Genomic DNA, 21,117 nt, shown 5'->3' on the forward strand with positions numbered 1-21,117 from the left:
CACTACCATTTCCAATTCTGTAATTATATTAAAAATACTGCTCCTTTTAAGTTTCCAGTGAAACTGTTTTTATGCAAGTAGCACTTGAAGTACCAGACTAACACCAATCACAACAAAAATACATCAGATAGTCCAGTCAAATCCACTTGGCAGCATCATCAGGAAGCATATTATGGGGTTACAACCTTTGAAAGGAGCTAAACAGTATTCAAGGTATTTATTTTTCTTCTGTCCAGAACATCAACAGCAACACAGAAAAAAAAATACTAAAGCCATGAAGTGAGCAGTCACCACTTAAGTGTAAGCTCAAATAAGTCAGGAAGCCGAGTTTTGAACTGCTGGCAGTGCACCCTCAAGATCAAAGGGAGAATTAACACTACATCAATTCCCTGAAGTCAGTGGCCCTGCCAGTACTACCACTGCAGCCAGTCTACGGAGGCTCCCTGCTCTCAGGAGCTCCCTGCATTTCTGGAGTAGGGGACAGGCCAAACTCCAGTCTTATTTCTTGAAACAGGAGCCCAACAGTTCCTACCAATAAAAAGTAATTAATGGAAGTACACTGGGTGGAAAATTTATGGTAATTTTCCCTTGATTTCATATGCAGTACAGTAGCAGAAAGCATGTTATATTCAGTTGACAGCTGCAAAGTGCATGATGAACAGGGTCAGCACTAAGGCCAGTAAGAAGCAACCCAAAAAACCGGAAAACTTTCCTGTGAAGTAATCAAGGCTCCAGGTCTGACTGTTACATTTCACTTTGTACCAACAACCACATCAGCTGCAGACTATTTACCAGGCCCCCCACCTTGGAAAATAACTACTTTTTTTTTTTCCCCTAACTTTTACAAGTAGTTTAATGTGCAATCCTACTTCATATTAGCCTTTCTAAACTTCACACATAGATGAAAGTGATTTAGGAACGTAAGAACTGCAATTGACGATCATACCTGTGGAAATGTTCCTCATTTCCTTAGGATGCAATCTGGAATGTTTTAAAGAAATCTCTGAAATAATTTTAGAGCAAAAAGTGAAGTGTTCCTTACTGGTCATGCTTTCCACAGCAACACATCTATGAAAAAGCAAGACCCACCTACAGTGCTAAAGAAAAAAAAAAATCTTTCAAAGCTTATGGACCAAATTTTGATCTCAGATAGATGGGTATAAATGTTCATGCATCGTGACCAAGATCATTATTTTGCCCCATTACAGCTATAAATCACCACAACCACCTGTAAAGAACACTTCCGAAGAAATGTAAGAAATGCTTTGCTCACAGCGATATGTGCTGAATGCCCTTTTATCAGGTTGCACAAGGGAGGCAGAGGATGGAGAATATTTGGCATAGAAACAAGACAAAAATAACTTGCATCCATTTTTTCAAAAGCTCTCGTGAAACCAACTGCCTTAATCCAAGTTGAACAGGAAACACAGTTCTGGTACGTCACACCCTACAATAATAAGCTCCAGTTTCTGTATTTAACCTGTCTACATAACTCCAGGCAATTGTTTCCCCAGCAGTTTATAGAATGACTTCAGAGTTGCTTATTTAGAGCAATAGAGCTCTTTACAAAGAGCTGCAGTGAAAAGGAGGCAATATTCAATTCTTATTTTGTCCTTGTTAACTGTAAATATTTCACTCGACTGCCTTTTCCTTTTAAAAATTAATTCATTCCAGTTTTTGCTCTTTCTCCATTCCAACAGTCATGCCATTGCCTTATGTTCCCTCAGCCTGTTCCATCTCTACTCCACACATACCTCCACTTCACTTTATAGTCTACTGAAAAACAATTTGCAAGGTATTTTTGCCTCTCATCAAAATTAGCAACAGAAACACAGCAGAGGAGCAGATTCGAAGCATCTAGCTGAAAATCTCTGAGGAAATCTATAGCAGAATTATGAAAAGAACCAAGATTTTCCAAACTACGGTTTTAGTCTCAAAAATACTCCTTCTACCTCTCCTCTTCTAAATACAATTACATATGAGGAAGTGTTTAAAAGGAATAGAAAACAGGTACTTAGTTGTCCTTTTTGCCTTTGAAACTTCTGCCTTTCAACTACACATGGTATATGTGCAAGAGCAAGAGTATATACACAGTCAGATTAATTCAGAATGCCTCCCCAAATACAGCAGCTGTATTAAACTAAACAACCTATGTGGTGATGGTGTCAAAATACTACCTTATGTATGCACCCCTTCCTGACATCACAGTGTCTAAACCAAATACTGCAAAGCCAGCTCTTTTGACACTTTGCTTAAGATTTATTTGCTAGATCTTCTTCGGCAGCAAAATCTTGGCTGAGATACAGCTCAGAAACACTGTACAATTCATTCTGCTGCCATCCATCTCACAAAAGAAAGCAGAAGAACTTAGTGAGTCATGTTAACAGACATAAGTACATAGAAGTGAATGTTATTACCGGTGGGAAACATTAACTTTGTGAGTCAGTTTCACATATTTCATCTAATTTCTTGTGAAAAGCATGATCTACCTTGGCAGGCATACAATGTGATTTATTTGGATTCCTAAGTAGCGATATTTACAGATTAATTAAAGTGCTCAGAGACATCTTTCATGTCTTGGAAAAGTCTCCCCTTCTGCTCTGCAAATATACTCTTTTAATATCCCAGTGGAATGTACTTTCACAAATATTTTCAGTTAATTTAGTAGTTATGGTCTGCAGTAGTAAGAAAAAAATACTGATACTCCTGAACAAAGTCTATGTGATCACTGATGCTCAGTGAAGAGCTGGCCAATTATGCCCTTGTTTGCAGCTGTTAGAATACATTATATAAAAAGGAAAAAATGTTACAATGCATTCCTTCCTAGTGTTAGTCTTTTATGTAAGCAATAGCTAAAGGGATGGAACCTACTTACATGTAAGATGGAAGATCTAACTAAGACTGTGAAAAAAACCTGGGCTACCTCTTGAATGGTAAGATGGCATACAATCATCTTTGCTTTTTTAAACATGTTCAGGAGCAGAAAATGTTTGCTTACCTTTGCTTACCATTACAGCATGACCCTCCTGACTTTTCACTCAATCACAATTAGAAGTTTGCCTCCAGTAGTTAACTTTTTTATCCAATTACCAATAAAATTTTTAACAATCCTTTCCAAAGGAAGTCCTGTAGCAGGACTTGTAATTTAATGCTAGAACAAGACCAAGGTGCAGTGACAAAGCTCAGAGAGGAAAAACCTCACACTTTATGGGCACTGAAGTTAAGCAGGTGTTGTTCAAAAAGAAGTAACGACATGGGAAACACAGAAATAAAAGGAGAAAAGAGAAAAAATAAGGCTGAGAATATTTCATACCCCATTTGAAATCATTCACCTTTTAATGCGAAGACTAAAATCAGATATATTTAGTTCCCATCGTGTAGAAGAAACTACACTCATCTGTAACTTGAAGAGCTTGAATTCAATAGCTACATTCCTTTACTATTACAACAGGATTCATTAGACTCCTATGAAGAAAAACAGGTCCAAGTGCCAAGAAAAACTAATCACAAGCCCTCCGTTTTTAATTACATTAACAAATTGAAATTAATCTCCATAGAAATGCCTAATTAACTCCACAAGAAAACAAAAAAACCAAAAAGCCCACGTTCATTTAAAAAGACTAGATGGGCCTACAGTTTTAAATTCTGACACAGAAATCCTTCAGATTGCAGTCGCCTCTTCAGATCAATCTCAAGTCATATTACTCATGCCATAAAATGGTAAATGGGCTATAAAAAGTTACACTTATATCTACTAGTCTAAATACACCAGCGCTCACACCACCACTGCCTTTGGCAGATTCCTTGACCAAGCATCGAGTTATACGGAAAATAGTCTTATCATTCCAAGTCAAAATTAAGGCTTACTGTAAGAAGACCATAGGAACAAGGCATACAGTGCTTTTTGGTTTAATGCATCTTTTTCATCCGTGAATTTGAAGTCTGCTGTGTAAGGTACTATTACCTTCAAATCAATGACTGCAGTTCTTTTCCTAAAACATGCTATTTCCATTAACATTCCTGTAGGCAGTGTAATAGCACTATTAGCAATAACAAATAATCCTTTGCTAAATCAAGGTTCCCAAACTGTACAGAAATTTACAGCAATGACAATAAATATTCCTTACTATACTAGTTGAAGTTAAAGGCCTGCTTCTGCAAATCCTTATCCATGTGAATTACCCAAATAAAGGTAATTGGGCGTTATAGCAAGGACTGGGAATCTGTAGAACTGCCGTCTCAGATGGCCATGATTAATCACTGTTTAAACATGATCCTTCAAAAAAAAGTAAGACATCATGGTTTGCCTTGGACAAATGTGGTAGGGGAAAAAAAAAAGACAATTATCGTCAGGCAGCTAAGAATGTTAGACAAAACAAAATTTAGAAAAAATCCAAAATTCTTAGGCTATCGCTTAGCAGTACGCTTTTGGCACAGCATAGAAAAAGAAGTAGATCTTTTCCAGACTGAACATAACAAGAAGGTGCAATTAGCTTTCACAAGTTAAGGAATCAGACAAGTTTAGCCACTTGTTGTTGTCTGGGTATTTTATAATCTCAGTCACACAGATGGTCACTTACCACATTTAAGCTGAAGCTCTCCTAAGCAGCCGTAAGCATCCATGAGTTTTTCATATTGTCCTTTAATTGCATCCTTTTCTTCTGGAGCTGAAAAACAAAACGAAAGGCAGCAAACCTTAGTTTCCCAGTCTTTATCAAATTTTCAGATTGCTACAGCCTACACCAATGTTTCCCAGCTGATTTTGCTCAGTAAACAAAACTACAGTACAAAGGTAGGGTTAAAATGCTGTAAGAACACAGTGATTAAAAAGTGATGGGACAGAAATGCATAGCCTCTCCACACACCACCCTAGAAGAAAGAAGGGCACTAACTACCCTTCCAAACAACGTGATCATTAGTAATGTTCTTATTCTATGGTACAGATGCCACATCCGTTTCAGAATAAGTAAAGGAATATGCAGGCACATGTGAATTTTACACCACTCTAAAATAAGAACAAAAATAGTAATTCGTCTGGCCATAAGCTAAAATATAATATATCTTTTCTTAATGTGCAAAAGGGGATGGTTTCCGTTTCCAGATTCGCGTCTAATTTCAGACAGAATCAGAATTTTTTATGCAAGATAACGCAATTTCATGTAGACACATCAGAAGTTGATTTCAAGAGGAATTAAACTTATATTTTAGTGAAGTAAGAATTAGCTGTTTAAAAATAAATAAATAAAAGGGTCAGATGCTGATGTTAGATTTGTGTATTTCTGCAACAAATAGAAATTTGTGCCCACTTCAGTGGGCACAAACTGAACATTTAGATACTAAGCCAGAACATGGTTCAAACTTGTCACTGGCTACTTTAAAGTTAAACCAAAGCACTTCCTGAACAAGTAAGTCCGTGTTTTGTATACATTTCCTAATGAGGAGCAAGGTTAGCCTCATGAATGAGGAAAACAGGCTGGGACCCTGAAATGTCCATTTACTTCTCAAACCACAGATAAACAGCAACATGGTACTTTCAGAGGTTAGCTAATACTTTAGAATCTTGTGCTCCTAATAAACTTCAGCAGTTAAACAAATCTGAAACTTCCGGGCATAAAAAGGACAAACTGAATGGCCTGCAATGGATGTTAGAACAGAAAAGAAAGAAGCAGACTTCTCTTTATAAACCTCATGAGGCAAGTAGCTCAGTGAGAAGCATGGAAAACAAATAAATCTCTCATGTATCACGGACATTTTGAAGTGAAAGGAAGGACACTTCCACTCACACAATTCTTGTGGAGTCCTTAGTAGAAGCAAGCCCCAAAGGAAATCAAAGCACATTTGTCTCAATTTTTGCATCCGTGACAAATAGAAAAGACTTGTTAATTTTTTCCTGATTTTATTTTTGACATCAGACTTTCACAACTTACCTATCTTGCTTTCTTATAAACACTGAGTGAATTATAGAAACTAGTAAAATGTTGATACCACACCCACCAGTGAAACAAAACATAAGCAACAGAAAGAAGATAAAGGGATTTTTATTGGGTAAGGTAAACCTCTGGACAGCAACAATTTAAATATTCAGTATCAGCACCTCTTAAGAGCTGAGATTCTGGAAGCTCAGGTCTCTGGCACTTCAAAAAAGCTTCAGCAAAAACAGTTTAGATAAACTGTAATTTTTCATTTTTTAAAAAAAAAAAGACTCCCTTCCAGGCCTTCCTTATGTATCAAAAAAAAAGAAAACAACCCCGAACAGTTAAAAAAGTGATGTTTCGCTTTCCATGGCACCTTCACTAGAAAAAAGCAGCAACAACATACTGACTTTCTTCTTAAATTTGTTCTCTGCCTTAAAAGCTTATCTTTGCTCCCTTTAAAATAAAAAGGAAAAACCATAAACAAAATTCTTGCTCCAAATATTCCACCTCTAAGAAGAAGTACAGAGCAACAGAAATGAGACTCAGATCTCAGACTGATGCAGGAGCTCGCAAACTTGCAGGCTAGACACAACCTGAAAACATTTAAAAGACATCTTGAAAGCACGGTAATACTCTTCAAAATAGAATTACGGGTTGGAAAGCTGGCTGTTAAAGTGTCTGGTAAGAGCATGATCCAAAAGAATGGAATTTATTTCAGTGTGGAAATAAGTAACACACAACTCATGCTGCTAATGGCAAGAAGCACCTGACACTGGCACGTACAGAAGCCACCAAAGTTTCCCAGCGGCATCACACGCACATCAGCTCCTGGCACAGAACTTTTCCAAATGCACAGACAAATAGCTGCGTTTTGCCAGTAGTGGTACAGAAATACCCCGTCGTTCTGGGCAGGCCATTTGACAGAACATTTGCCTGCACAGTAGCATCAGTCAGGGCATCAGTACCAGCAGAGCTGCCTGGAAGGGAGAAGCAGGCTCGGAACATAAAGCTCCGGGAGGACTCTGGGCTGCATTGCCACTCTTTTTGGCTGGCTAACAACTTGCCAATAACTTCTACCACACGGCAGATTCTGTTATTTATTCTAGGGTTCATTTTGCTCCCTGAAGCAATTTAGACTCAGAAACCAAAAAAGCAACAAGGTGACCTTTCCTCGACATCTCCATGCACTTTCTAAAAAAGATACAGCATGCTCTAAGATCTCACCTGTGGACAGTCCAAGAGGGAAGGAACAAGCCAAACAGACACAGCTATGCCTGTGAATCACGCAAATGGACAGGCCAGAATATTTTAGTGCATAGAGACCAAATTTCTGTGGCAAAAAAAAAAAAAATCCCTTTGTTATAGATACTGATGGAATTTGAAGTCTACTGTCCCATTATACTCCTCCGTGTTGCACAAACTCCTGAGATGCACTGTGACCACCATCATTTTGCATGGGCCAGGGCAGGGGCCTCAGGCAGCAGAGGTCAGGCAGCAGCTCCCGCACACTGCACCCCCTCCATAAGGCCCCTTGTGAACTGAGGGGATGACTCCTTCGTCCCTCACAGCCTCCTGCCACCACGGCACTGTCTCGTTCCATGCCTTGCCAGTGTGCAAGCGAGGATACAGGTGTCATCTCTCCAGCACTGGGAGGTCCTAGCTGGATTCGGACACATCCCAGCCCCTTTTTTTATTTTTTTGGAGGGGGTGAGGGAGAAGGAGGAGGAATCCCCAACAGTCATTATAAAAACCAATACATAGAAAGGATGACTGAAGCGTGACTTTAAAAGGACATTATTGCAGAGGGCTTAAGCCAAGTTCATATCTTATTATTAAAAAGAAGTATTTATAAATCTTAAAAGTTTCTTATTGACATCTCAAATAACTGGTCTGAAACATCTCCTAAAGTATTTGCAAACAGTGCTAGGACACAAGAGCCAGGATCAGAAAGAGTGACTAGCCAGTGAACAAAACTCACTGATGTGCTACTGCCTTTGCTGGATGAACAGGAGAGTTAAAGGGAAAAATTAATACAAAACTCTAAAGGATTGTTGACAAACAAGGAAAATATAAGCCATATCTGACAAGTTTCAACAATATTGAAAACACTGTTTCACCAACATTTGACAGCTAGATGTGTCCAAAGACATAGCACTTTTCTAATCAGTAACATGAAAATGATTTCCATGTTCCTCTGTTAAATGTTCCAAAGTCAGGGTTTTTATTCTGCAATGGCTTTCATAAAAGCTCTGAAATGCAGAGGCAGTGAGAGCGGTCTGCTTGAAAACCTAAGACAAGGACTGGATGTTTAACTATACTCTGCTCACATGCAAAATCCTTCCTTTTTCAAGCCAGACAGCTTGAGATACATACATACATACATACATAATTAATGCACAATACTGCTACAGAAGTTGATGAAACTCACGAAAAAGTTTTCTACTTAGAGAACAAGTCGAGTTTGCAAATACATAGTGCATTTGTTTACTACTTAATAATAGCTATAGGTACTAAAGAGTACACATAGTAATTACCAAACTCCACTAAAGCTTGCCATTAGTATTTTTAGTAATCTGTCCTTCCACTAAGCCTGTAATTGAGTATCCACCCCCCTGCACTAATTACCACAACTGGGTTGTGTTCATAACAGCTTTACAGACCTGCACACTGCCTGCATTCCTCAAGCACTTTTCTTAATATCCATTATGTAAAAGCTCCTGATGTAAATTACATGTAAGGTTGGCATGTTAGCTCAAAATTTTAACCCTTGCAAAACAAAAGGCACACAATAATTCAATGAAACTAAGCTACAATAAACTCAACTAAAAGTGACCTTTTTCCGTGCGTAAAATAACATATTTCAGAGCCAAAGAAAAACACCATGAAAAGACACACAACTACATATACCACATGGTCTATCCAAGTGTGACTTCCTGCTTGTAAAAGCTGCAAATTCGATTTAACGGCTAGCAAGAACTGGCCAGACGTACAGAGTTTCCTTCATTCAACCCTTCCTTAGGGCTGACCCCCCAGCCTTCAGCAGGAACCAACACGGCTCTCAAACATACGCTGTCCAGAAAGGTCAGGGACCAGAGGGAGAGGGCAAAAAGGTGCCATAGTTCCAAGTCCAACATTAAGGACAGACACAGTAATACCTACAACTTAAAGATAAAACTGAAGAAAGAGCTCTCAAAGAAAAGAGTCTGGGACCAGGTTACAGATTCTGGCTCTCCTCTCTGATTATTAAGCCCAGTTCTGGAAATAGACACCCGCTTAGCTGTAGGTACCACTATACATATATATCCTGAAGCGTTTCTAAGTACTTTTAGAAACATAGGTTTGATGTCATGGGGTCTCAGTAGCTTGTTTCCTTTATTTGTGCCGTTTAGGATTTTGGGGAAAGAGGTGTGAATTTTCCCCAGAAAGAGCAAATCTATAATCAAACAGAAGTTTCATACACAAAAACAACCCAAACACACGTGAGAAAAAAATATATATACACTACTGTCAGCGTCTTACCTAGAAATATGTCCAATGTCTGGTACTATACGAGTTAGATAATTAACTTGCCTCCAAATTCTGTTTTCTGTCATCCTCAGACAGGCCTAAAGCACTTTGTTGTATTTTCATTTATTTTCATTCTTTTTCATCACTAAAATCTTCCTGTTCACATTCAATCTGAGCTACACAGGCATTATGCAAGTCACACTGTATTCTGAAATACCATATAGGTCAAGCAATACAGAGTTGGGAAGAGGTCTGTGGTCAGAGTTACAGTTAAGAGAGTCTGGATATTCAAAAGGTTAAGCAATATATTTACCCATTTTCTAGAAAGTGGTATTTCTGGTTGAAAACACAACAAACAAATCAAGAAAGTGGCATTTTGGAAAGATCAGTTCACTGGCTTCCTGTATTAGACTGAAAACATTCTGTTTCTAGTGAGGGATTATGTTTTCATAGCTGCATATGTGTATATGAATATTTTCATTCACAATCAAAGAAGAATGGACTCATAAACCCATCAGGTTTCTACAGGCCAGCGCTGTGGTCTGCGGGCAGTCAAGATAAAAGAGAAGTCCCTAAGTCATTTCTCTGGAGCTTGACCATTATCTTTATGTGGTTCCTGTCATATATTACATATATTAATGCAGAAACTTGTAGTCACTGCAGACATAAACCACCAAGCAGAATTTATACCTCACAACCACTAACAGTTTCCTAGCGTAGATAACGAGTCTTGTAATCTACACTCTACATTTAGAGTAGTACTCTTCCCTTTTCTGTGTACTCAATTTCCATTTCAACAACAGCAAAGGAACTGTAACACACACTTGTTCCCATAACCTATAGCAGTGAATTTCAGCCTGAGAAACCATAGTTCGCAAGTGCCCATTGCTAGCATAACCAAGAAAAGCAAGGCTTCTGCTACGTAGATTACTTCCACTACAAGTTTTGTAGGGATCCACAAATGGAAAAATTTTGAACACCACTAAACTACAGAAAACTTTGTAAAAATTTGTAATTGGATTATTTGATTTTTTTTAATTTAAACAAGAAGTTTTAGGAATACAGCTAGAATAGGGAGATTAGCTATATAAATATCCTGGCATAAGACTAAAAATGAGTCATGCTGTAGGGCTTATTGTTTTGGACAGTGTATAGTGCTTCGAAATACATTCACAATACATTTACAAAAGTATTGGTGTTTGATTTCCATACCCCACTCAGTGGCGTATTTATCCACCTAAATACAAAACTAAAGCTAATTGTAAACAGTGAATGTACGTATAGCACAGAAACTGCATTTGGTACAAAAAAAGATACATAGGTAAATAATTGCCACTCCCTGGTTTTGCATCCCTCCCTCTGCAAGGCTATACCCTGATTTCACTCAGCCACATCAGAGAACCACACACATACCTGCAGCTGAAGCCGCAGAGGAGGCACAGAGCTGCTCTGCAGAGTGTACACACCCCTTAACTCTATATAAATTTTGTCCCTAACAAAGGCTTACTTCCCAGATCTGTGGGTGAAAGTCTGGAGGAGAAACTTCAGCCGTATTTGCAAAAACATGCACTGTATCAGCTTTGAATTTCAGCATTTTCAAAAGACCACAGTCATTTAGGATCCACTGTATCAGGTGTTTAACATCCTTTAATAAAAGCAATTGCAGAATAAAAGTGCTTACAAAAAAAAAAAAAATCTGTGCACCCTTGGCTCTGCCCTTGCAAAAACATATTTTTATGCTGAATTTCAATAGCAGAGCACTCCTGTTGACACCATTTCACTGAGACTACCTGCTATAATAAAGTTAAATAACTATTTTCAGCACTATAGCCTTAGTTTAGTTCAGTGACTGCCTTGTGCAGTTTACTTCATCTATAAAGCATTAAAACTGTAATGTGTTAAAAGTAGGAACAGTATTTGTATCTATACTCCCTCTTGTATAAGCAAAAATTTCTAAATCAGTGACAATTTTTCTTCATCCTTCATGACTTTAAGTTTCTTCCATAGAATCTAATTACTTATGTTCTAGTTCAGAGAATTCCTGGAAGAACTGTTTCAGTGGTTTTTTAGATTTCTTTTTTGTAACGCCACTTCTAGAATGATTCTCACTCCCTTCTGCCACTTGAACTAGGTTAAATTCAACATCTAAGTTTCTTCTCGTACAAAAGTATTATAGAAGCAATTGAACTTTCAAAAAAATGCAGACATCATGCCTGTTCAAGGGCAGAGACACACTTGGTAATTATGGAAAAAGAGTAATGACCAATGACTAAAATTTGCTCTCAGGCCTTCGTTGTCCATCCATGATTATTCCTCTCTACAGTTCTATTGACACGAGGCTGCTATTGGAAAACTGCATAAACTGTTGTACAACTTAAGTGCTCCAGGTATACGTATCTGCTTTTATTTAGTGTGGAAGTTTGCATAAGGCACAGTTGCATAATTCCTCCTTACCACTGGCATGCAATTTTTTTAAAACTTTATTTCAGAAAGGGAAAATTAGACAGAAAAGCTAAAATTAACACAATCCTAGGGCTAGTATATCTGAAACCACACATAATACACATAATACAAAGCGTTAATCTTCCACTGAAGTGTTCTATGGTTAGTAACCAAGGCCAGTCAAACAAATCAGAATTGATGTTGTTTCTGTTACCACCCTGGCTGCGGAGCTTCCTCTTCACAATTCTTGTAAATTTACCATCACAATACCTACTGCTGGTTTTCCCTCCTTTTCTGGTCCTTTGCTGCATAAACAGAAGACACGAACTAAACAGGCTCAACTGGATAAACTAGCTTTTCCTACAATATAGGAACCAACCCAGGCAGGAAAAGAGAAACCAAATGAAATAAAATGACAAAGTTATTAACGTGGAGCGGGCTGGATGCCAACACATGCATGATTACAGTTATCTCAAGAGGTGACACTGGACTTTCAAAAGGCATGGCAAACAGGCTTTTACACTAGCCACTATACAGATCACTACTTCAAAATTCTTCTAACACACATTTTAAAAGAGACTATATATGTTCTCTAATAATTTTTAGCTATAGCAATTTAAATGGGGGATAGCAACACTGGGGGAGAAAAATCTATTGTAAGTTGACGATTTCCTTAACTAATGAGATTGCAAATAATCTTTCCAACTACTGGTCATACAAATGGCTTGGGGTCGGCTAGATATATACTGGTGTCTCAATTTTACTCATGCACATTGGCTTTAGGCAGCGGAGCTGCTTTAGATTTGTATCAGAACAATGAAATAGAGACCAAAACCCACTGATATCAGTGGAGAGCTTTAATGTCAACAGGTTTTTGAATCAGGGAAAGTGAGTAAAATGCTGCTCAGTAGTACCAGACTTTTCACTTTGCCAGTTCATTGACAACTGACACAAAAAAACCCCTAGAAAAACGTAACACATTAATGTCCACTATTACCAATTAATTTAACAAGAAACTGAACCCCCAAAGTATCACACAATATTAAATTCCAATAAAATTAAAAAAAAAAAAAACACCAATAAACCATGGTGTGGCAATAACATATCTTTATCACAACAGGTGAAAATTTTTCCACTATCAGAACTATGCTCGTGAAAATCACCTGCCACCTGAAGACCTTTTTGGCTTTCTTCATTCATAAAATCCCCAATACCTGAAAATTAAGCATTTTAGTCTAGTTGTATTGCCACCATATATCATGGAAGATTCAGCTCAGTGGGCCCAGATCCTGATCTGACATTGTGATTGACATCATATAAACCACAACATACATACAGTTCTTACTACAAAGAGTTCATAGTTTAAGTCTTCCCTTTTTCCTTTGTGCCGCCTGAATATGGACTCCTTCAACACTGCGAACAGTGGCATGATTGCAGGAACAGGCAAGTATTACACACTAAACAATTTAAGAACACAGCACAAGCACGTGTTCCCCTGCATTACTTTTTGCACCTTATATTCTCAGTCACCTCATTTTTCTGTGTCTGCCTCAACATTAGCATTGCATTAACTCATGGGTGGCAAGTATCAAAACACCAGATGAGACAACCCTGAGCACGTTTACAACTTCCACTGCCCCAGGCGAGACTCGAGCTCCTCCAGTAAGAGCCAGATGCTCAAGTAACCATATACAGTGCAAACCACAAGGGCAGGTATGGCACCACAGCAAGAAGCAGGTTTTCTTCATGGGACATGAATCTCCAGTCATCCAAAACAAACTCTGCTGTGAAATGGATGTCTACACTGGTGGTTGGCACCCGATGTAGCTGAACAGAAATTCCTTCAAGAGGCATTGGGCCCCATCTCTTTAACTGGACCCTCCCCTGCAGTCGGTAAGGCTCATACAAGGCTGTAGAGTACAAGGCTTGCACAGTAAAGGTGCCCTGTGCTGAGACCCCACAGCCACCAGGCAGGCAGGTGTCCTCCCCTGCTTCTTCCACCCCAGCTGCTGGTGAGGAGGCTAAAGGCATCCAGAGCAGAAAAAGAGTCGGTCAGACATGGATCGGGCCTGGAGTCGCACAGGGAGGAGATGCTGGCCAACCCCCCCATGCATGGCAGAAGACCGGGGGTCACCCCAAACCGGCAGCAAGTGGGCAGGCCTGGAGGGCCATGCTGGAGGCCGGGGTTTAAAGTGAAGTGAGCGAGTGCACTAAGGTCAGTGTCCCACTGGGCCCAGGTCTGCGCTCTCCCCTTCCTCTCTCCACGCCACAGGGGAAAGTGCCCCAAACCTCCGGGGCATCGGCCGCTGCCACCGCACCCCGGCAGCCCTCCGCTGGCACCACAAGAGTCCCGCGGGCACCACACAGGCACCAGGCGCGTACCCACAGACACACCACCTCCCCACGCCACAGCCTCCCCCACACGCACCGCGCGGGAAGCCGCCCGGCCCGGCCCGCCGCCGGGCACTTACTGAGCGCCGCCACGGTGCCGGCCTCCAGCAACAGGCAGTCCTGGCGGGTGCGCGCCTCCAGCAGGGCGCTCGGCCCCGGCTCCTGCTTCCAGAGCAGCCGCAGCCCTTTGCTCAAAGCCATGGGAGCCGCCGGTCGCAGGGAGGAAAGAGCAGGGGGTGCCGGCGAAGGGGAGATGCGAACCCCGGCGCCGGTGGCGAAAGACCCTCCGGGGGGCCGCCAGCAGCCCCGCGCCCTCGCGGGAGCTCGTCCGAGCGCGGGGTCCCCGGCCCTGGCAGCCCGCCTCTCCCCGGCGGCGAGAACGCCCAGGGTAGGCGGGCAAGGAGGACGGCCGTGTCCCCTTCCCGGGAGCCGGTCACCTCAGCAGGCCTCCAAGTGCCTGTGAGGGGGCGCCCAGCGGTGAAGGGAGCAGAGTTTGCGGCTGCCGCTTCTCCTCGTCCCCTGCGGCCCCGCGGCACGGCTGCTGCCTCCCCCTCGGAGAGTCCCTGGTTGCGGCCAGCGGCGCGGGAGCGACTTTCCCCTCTCCGCTTTTCTCTTCCCACCCACGGTCGCTTGTAAACTTTCCAGTTAACTTTGTCCCTCCGGCCCCCCGGCTGCGGCTCCTCCTCCTCCGGGACAGGTACAAGGCGCCGCCACCCGCCCTGCCCGCGGGGGAGGGGAGGAGCGGCGGCCGCAACGGCCGCGCCCGGCGGGGCGCTATGGGCCCCGGCCCGGCCCGGTCCGGTCCGGTCCGGCGGCGCCGCCGCCGCTCCCCACCCCCTTGGCGGCGCGTCCGGGCCGCGGCGGCTGAGGTGAAGCTCTCCGTCGAGCCCCCGGCAGCGCGGCGGGCCCGCCAACTGCTCGCCGGCAGCGCCCAGCGGCCCTTCGCACCGCCGTCGTTGCCGCGCTGCGTGAAGCGAGGAGGGCCGGGATAAGTGAAATGCCTTGAGGCGCCGAAATTGCTTTCTCCGCCCGCGTGGCAGGCGGAGGCTGCTGCCCGGCTTTGCCCTGGGAGAGGCTGTCTTCCTTCCCGCTTCCTGTGGGGAGCGGCCGCCGGGGCTCCCCGCGCCGCCCGGGCCTGCCTCTCGGGGCGGCCGCGGCTGGCCGGCGGTGAGGCGATTCCCGCTGACACAGCCGGGTAGCGGCTCTTCGCGCAGGGTGCTGCCCTCGGGGTTCACGGAGTGTTGCGGATGTGCCTGGAAAGCGCGGTCCCGCCTGTTGTGTATAAAGCGTTTCGGGTAAAAGGCACAATGCACGTTTTAGGTCGACTAGTAATTAAAAAGTAGTGTTCCTTCATATAAAAATGCGCTTTCCTCCCCCCCCCCCCCGGCTATTGCAGGATTCCCATCACAATTCCCTGTTGAGACTGTACAGGATGAAGTGCGAGTTTTTTCCAGAGTTCAGCCATAAGGAACGGATTGAGGAGGTAGGCACAGGTACACAATTGTGTTCAGATGAGAGAAAAATTGCTGTAATTTCTAGCAGAAAGTGTAGTCCTATTTATACACAGGTAAATCAAGCACAATTTTAATTTGTTAATATGGCAGAATTATACTTCATATGTAGAGAAAACTGCGTAATTCAAAATACCCAAACTACCACCTGTTATTACTGTCTCACATTAATGTTGAGGACATCAGTCATGGTTGTGCTCTGGCAGGTGGAACAGTCCCTGCCCACATTGAACTTGATGGAAACAAACTGAAAAACAGGTACTGTTTTCCTGTCACACACCTCTGTTTTATTTACTTTAGTAGTAATTTGAAAAGGAGATTAATTTTAGGTATGTTTATGGTGCCTTCTTAAAACAGCATTTTGAAAGGATCCAGTAGGAAAAGTGGGATTGGATAGGGCTTTTTTTTCCCCCGATCCTAATGATACAGTATTTAGGGTGAAATAGAGTGCTGGGTAATGTAAAAGAAATTACTCAGAAACTGTAGAAATTAAGTGACCAGGATGAAAAAAGAGAGAGCACACAGCTAAAAGTTTGGGGGTTTTAGAAGGATGTAAGAGTGTGAATTAACCATTCTCGATTTTAAACAGAAAAGGGATGCCTTTCTTACAGCTGTCCTATGGGAATGGCAGACCAAGAATCCGTTTATATCTTTGTCCTCTTTCACCATGACCTCTTTTCCTAGAGAAAAGTGCTTACTTGAGATGAAATACTGAAAGTATCACCTGAACAACCAGAGCTGCCTAAGACAGTTGTATCACATCAAAAAGTTGCCCTGGATCATGCACTTACGTATTTAAAAATAACAACAACAAAAAAACCCCACTTTTTCTTTGTGTGTCTCTGCCTTTGAGGAATGATTCTTCATAGTCCTCTTTAAACTCCATCATGAGAGTAAACTGTCACTTGGAGGACACTGGTATGTCAGTCTCTATTGCCTGTGCTTGTAACTCATTAGTAATTTTTGTCATTAGTGCTTTGCACTGCAAATTCCAAGAACACACAATTTAGGATTGTTAATAAAAACCATACTGTCAGATGATTTGTTGGGCAAAATACTGGAGAAAGGACTGGTGCACCTGGGATTGTATTTCTTTCAGCACCTCAAATCAATATGAGGAGATGAAGATGTGAGAGGAAAACTCAGATGAAGGTGGAAAACTGGAAACCTTTAGCAGTGCGTATGACAAAGCACTGCTTCCATAGGTGGCTCGGTGAGTGAGTCTTTTTTAATCTGTTACAAACAGATCTTTTCAGAGGGTTCTGGTTGCAAAACATCCACAGCATAGAAAGATGCATTTTTAAAGGTGTGATGTGATTACTGAAAAAGCAGTAAGTCAGTTAATTAGACTTCGTGCCATAGGTCAGTTACCTTAGAAACATAAGACTGACAAAGCAACTATCAGAAAATGGTGGAGTGGTGAATAAAGCCATGCAATTTACAAACCTCCTTCACACAGAATCACATCCAAAGTGAGGGCTCAGATAGGAACCTTGCTCAATGCATTAGGAGGGCATGCAAAGGTTTCCCTTGCCTTATTTTATGGCACTCAAGATCTTTTCATCTAACCAAACTGACTCAACGTTGAACTGATTCAACGCACAAAAGTCCGTTTTTAAGGGAAAATGCTGAGATTGACAGATCATCTTTTAGCTGACATTTGGAGTTGAGCTATCTTGCTCTGGAGTATTTGTATGTGAGTATCATGGAAACTGATTAATTCCCGTAGTTATCTGAGGACTCCCTCAGGTGAACTCATTCCCCTCTTCCACAGCACCTGTTTTCACCCAGGCCATACACCCTTATTAACTTCTCAGCATTTTCTCACTTAATCCTTCTTTCTCAGTGGATTTTTCCTTTCCTTTAATCTTCTGCCTTGATAGTTTCTTCATATTAGTTTCTTTGCCCCTCTTCACACTCCCATCTTTGGGTCTTTATCACTCTTTCTACCTCTGAGCAGTCACAGATATTTTGCATTGCTTTCTGAATGTTCCCACAGCTAAATAGTGGGAGGTGATCTGCTGCCTTCAGCTGAGAGAAGCAACAGGTCGCTGGGCTATCATCTCTATCATTCCGCATGCACAGAATAGTGGGAGTATTTTGGGGGGTGGAATATCTCTTGTCAGCAGTAGTGCTCCTTTGCTTTCCTCTTCTCCTTCCAACTCCTTTTCCAGCTCCTGTCTTTAGAGGAGGGAGAGGGAGATCCTTCTCTCTCCCTATCAGAAGGGGAGGAATCCTTAAGATCTCATGTTTGCTGACTGCAGAACTATGTGAAATGGAGTTCAAACGAAATTGCAGCACTGATATGTTGTTAGAGGGCCAGCCTCCATGGTAGGAGGATACAGCCTTCAGCTACTAAATAAAGTTTAGTTCCTGTTAACTCACCTGTGGCATAAATTGTGTTGAAGATAATGTCCACACTGTGTTTACACAGATTTTTAAGCACAGTTCTTTTGCTATCATTAGAAATTAAGCTGTTAGCTGCAGAAATTACCTCAGTGTAATTTCTGAACACTTCTGTCTTCCTCCAAGTCATTATTCAGTTTGGTTCACGTTTCAAATCCCTTTCCTGCCCCTTGTTTACCTCTGAAGCATGCTATGCATTATAATGACTCCTGCTCCCAGGTCTCTATAAGTAATGGATGTTTACAGGGTCTGAATAACTGCCTTAATGAAAAAGAGTCCTGCATGCTGATCATAGCAGGTGGCATTGTATGTTTGTCTGGAGACACATCAGAAGAGGAACAACAGGGGTGTTACAAAACGGAGTTTAGCAGAACTGCGGAGAGCAGAATGTATTTGGCTTAGCTGTCTGCAGGCTGTCAGGAAAAGCTGTGTGAACCCCATATCGTAGACTTTGGGGCATAGAATGGGTGAATGGCACTGTCTTGCACTTGTCTCTATGTGCTATTGAGTGATCTTTGCAATCTGGGACTCTTGTACAAAAAGCTTTGGTGATACACAGTAGAAACAAATAAAAAATATCTGGGTCCCCCCAATATTATGCTACTGGAAGCAATGGTAATTTTTTTAAAGCTCTGAGACTAAATATAAAAGATTACTTGTGACAGCATTTCCTGGAGATTTCTGGCCACTTGCACACACCCTCAGTGGTCACAAATTCCTCAGGAAATCTGTGTGCCCACAAGGTCATTGAAAAGAGTGTGGGTTTTGCCTTTTATGAGAAACTTTTGACTTCAGTAAGTAAAGAAGAAATAGGGGAAATACCTCAGCACAGCTTTTCCTGCACATGACATTCAAAACAACTAGAAACTGCTGCTAATATGCAAAACCTTTTATTGTTTTCACATTTTCTATTTAATATTAGAATAACTTTTATTTAAAAATGAATTTGCCACAGAGAAGCATTTGCAACACTTGTAGGCTAAAGTGCTCAAAATGTTGCTCTGAAAATAGCTGTGGGTTTTTAATGTCATCTCTTACACTCTCAGTGAAATTGAGAGAAGAGCTTTCTATTCTAGTTGGTTACGCTTGTCTTGACTGTGTAAAGAACTTTGTGTGCAAAAGACATCTGGTACTTTGTTACAGAGACAGTATGATACACTTTGAGCTAGGTCACTTTCTCAACAAAGTCAACAGCATTTCCTTCAAAATAACTCTGAAGAGTATGAGAAGCACAACTGATAAATTAGTATGCTTTATTTGTATGTTTAGAGCTTGACAAAGAACGTTTGACCTCGCCATGAGTGTAAGAGGAGTGATGCAGAGACATCTTCTGTACTTAAGCCAGTGACAATATTTGCACCTTCCCACTCCTGTTTACAACCTTTCCTGACAAGCTCCCCTTACTCCTTGCCCCTGGAGTCCGTGATCCTTACAGCAGGAAAAAGAAACTTTTAATACTAATATTTCTGTATCAGTATTACCCTTTAACCAATTATTTAGGGGGGAGAAGGGTGGGTTAATAAAGCCGACCTGAGCTTCCAGTTCAGCAGGACACTAAAACATATGCCTAACTTTATCAGTAGCCTAAATCTCACAGCTCCTTGCTCGGGTGAGACTTCTCAAGTGAATAAACAGTGCAGCTTCAACTGCTAAAGGTAGTTGGACTGGAAGCCAACTGGCTTTAGGTTTAGACCGAGTCAGGGCCTATCTGGCTGCAGGCTGTAGCTCCAGATTGGCAGAAGATTGGGCTGTGAATTCAAGCTCTGAACATGTACCAGAAGTGGCTGAGAAATGCTCTGGTGGAGTGCTAACTGTTTTATAAATGCTGCTAATGAAAAATCGTGTTTGAAGTGTTGTTGGGAGGTCAGTGGAATTTCTCACCTCCTCTTCCACTTATATTTTAACTGTGTGCATGCTAAATGAAAGAGATCTATCTAGAGAGGCAGATTGACTGCATTCACAGATACTAGCCTTTTCTTATTAAGAGACTATTTTCAGTAACAGCAGCTGTTTTAAAGCTTAACTTTCTTCATCTCAAAACTATGTGCAGATGAGCAGCATTAGTCAGACAGCGTTTATTTAGGCAGTAATAATGACCAGACAACCAGATAAAATTTTTATTCTTTCTTCCAGACTGACATGCTTATGATTAGTTGTAGGTATTCCTTTCTCATGTTCAAAAGACTAGGAAGCCACAGAGTTTTCCACTGCTTCTTGCCTAATTTTCTGGAACTCCTGATAGGAAAACTAAAATGCTTAATAAAATAGAAAGTTCAAATTTAAAGTGAACTGCTTAATATCTACACAGACAGAGATGCAGCATGTAAGTTGGCAGTTTCTCTCAGTGAGCATATGCCTTTTCTCATCTTCTGAAAAATTGTGCACACCTCTGTTGAGCATCAACAGTGAAAGCAGAGTTTCATGATTACCCCGTATCAAGGGATATGGTTTTCATGAGGTGAAAGAGGCCTTCCTCTTATCCTTGAGTCAGCTATGAAGAAAACTCCAGAAAGAGGCGATCCCGGATTGCCTGTTGTGGCATTTCTCTAGCATATAGAGGCTACCATTTTCACAGACAGGGTACTGGAAGAGGCTGCCTGGTGCAGCAAAGTCATTCCTAACTTCATTCTTAAAGAAGAATTGAACTATTCTGTTGCTGCTCCATATTTGTAAGAAGGAAGAATAGAGTTTTCCTGGTTGTTCAGAATCTGTGAGTTTCATTGTCTCTTGAGATGTTATAGCTAGCCAGACAGAAAGAGATGAATACAAGGGTGGGAAATGCAAGAATACAACAGAAAGCTGATTATGATACAGAAGATGAACCTGAAAGCTAGTTAATTAAAATGAATAAAAAACAACCTTGTATTTTTTAGAGTAACCAATTCACACAAGAATTGGAAAAGTTGAGGAGAAAATGCAGTCAGTCAAGTCACAGCAGGGCTTCA

General features: G+C 41.5%; 1 protein-coding gene across 2 annotated transcripts in view; it reads right to left on the bottom strand.

Annotated features, from left to right (window-relative positions):
• Window positions 1-14,576, bottom strand: part of SYNJ2 (synaptojanin 2) — a 69,276-nt gene extending 54,700 nt beyond the window's left edge. The window contains exons 1-2 of one of the 2 annotated variants that reach the window (XM_076333779.1): window positions 14,336-14,576; window positions 4,581-4,667 (exon numbers count right to left, since the gene is read on the bottom strand). In XM_076333779.1, coding sequence (XP_076189894.1) covers window positions 4,581-4,667; window positions 14,336-14,456 — 208 coding nt within the window. In that variant the 5' untranslated portion in view covers window positions 14,457-14,576. Of the gene's footprint in view, window positions 1-4,580; window positions 4,668-14,335 lie in introns of those variants that run through there. The other variant, XM_076333780.1, reaches the window with a different exon arrangement.
• Window positions 14,577-21,117: the final 6,541 nt, after the last annotated feature.

Source organism: Aptenodytes patagonicus, chromosome 3, assembly GCF_965638725.1.
Source record: "Aptenodytes patagonicus chromosome 3, bAptPat1.pri.cur, whole genome shotgun sequence".
NCBI lineage: Eukaryota > Metazoa > Chordata > Aves > Sphenisciformes > Spheniscidae > Aptenodytes > Aptenodytes patagonicus.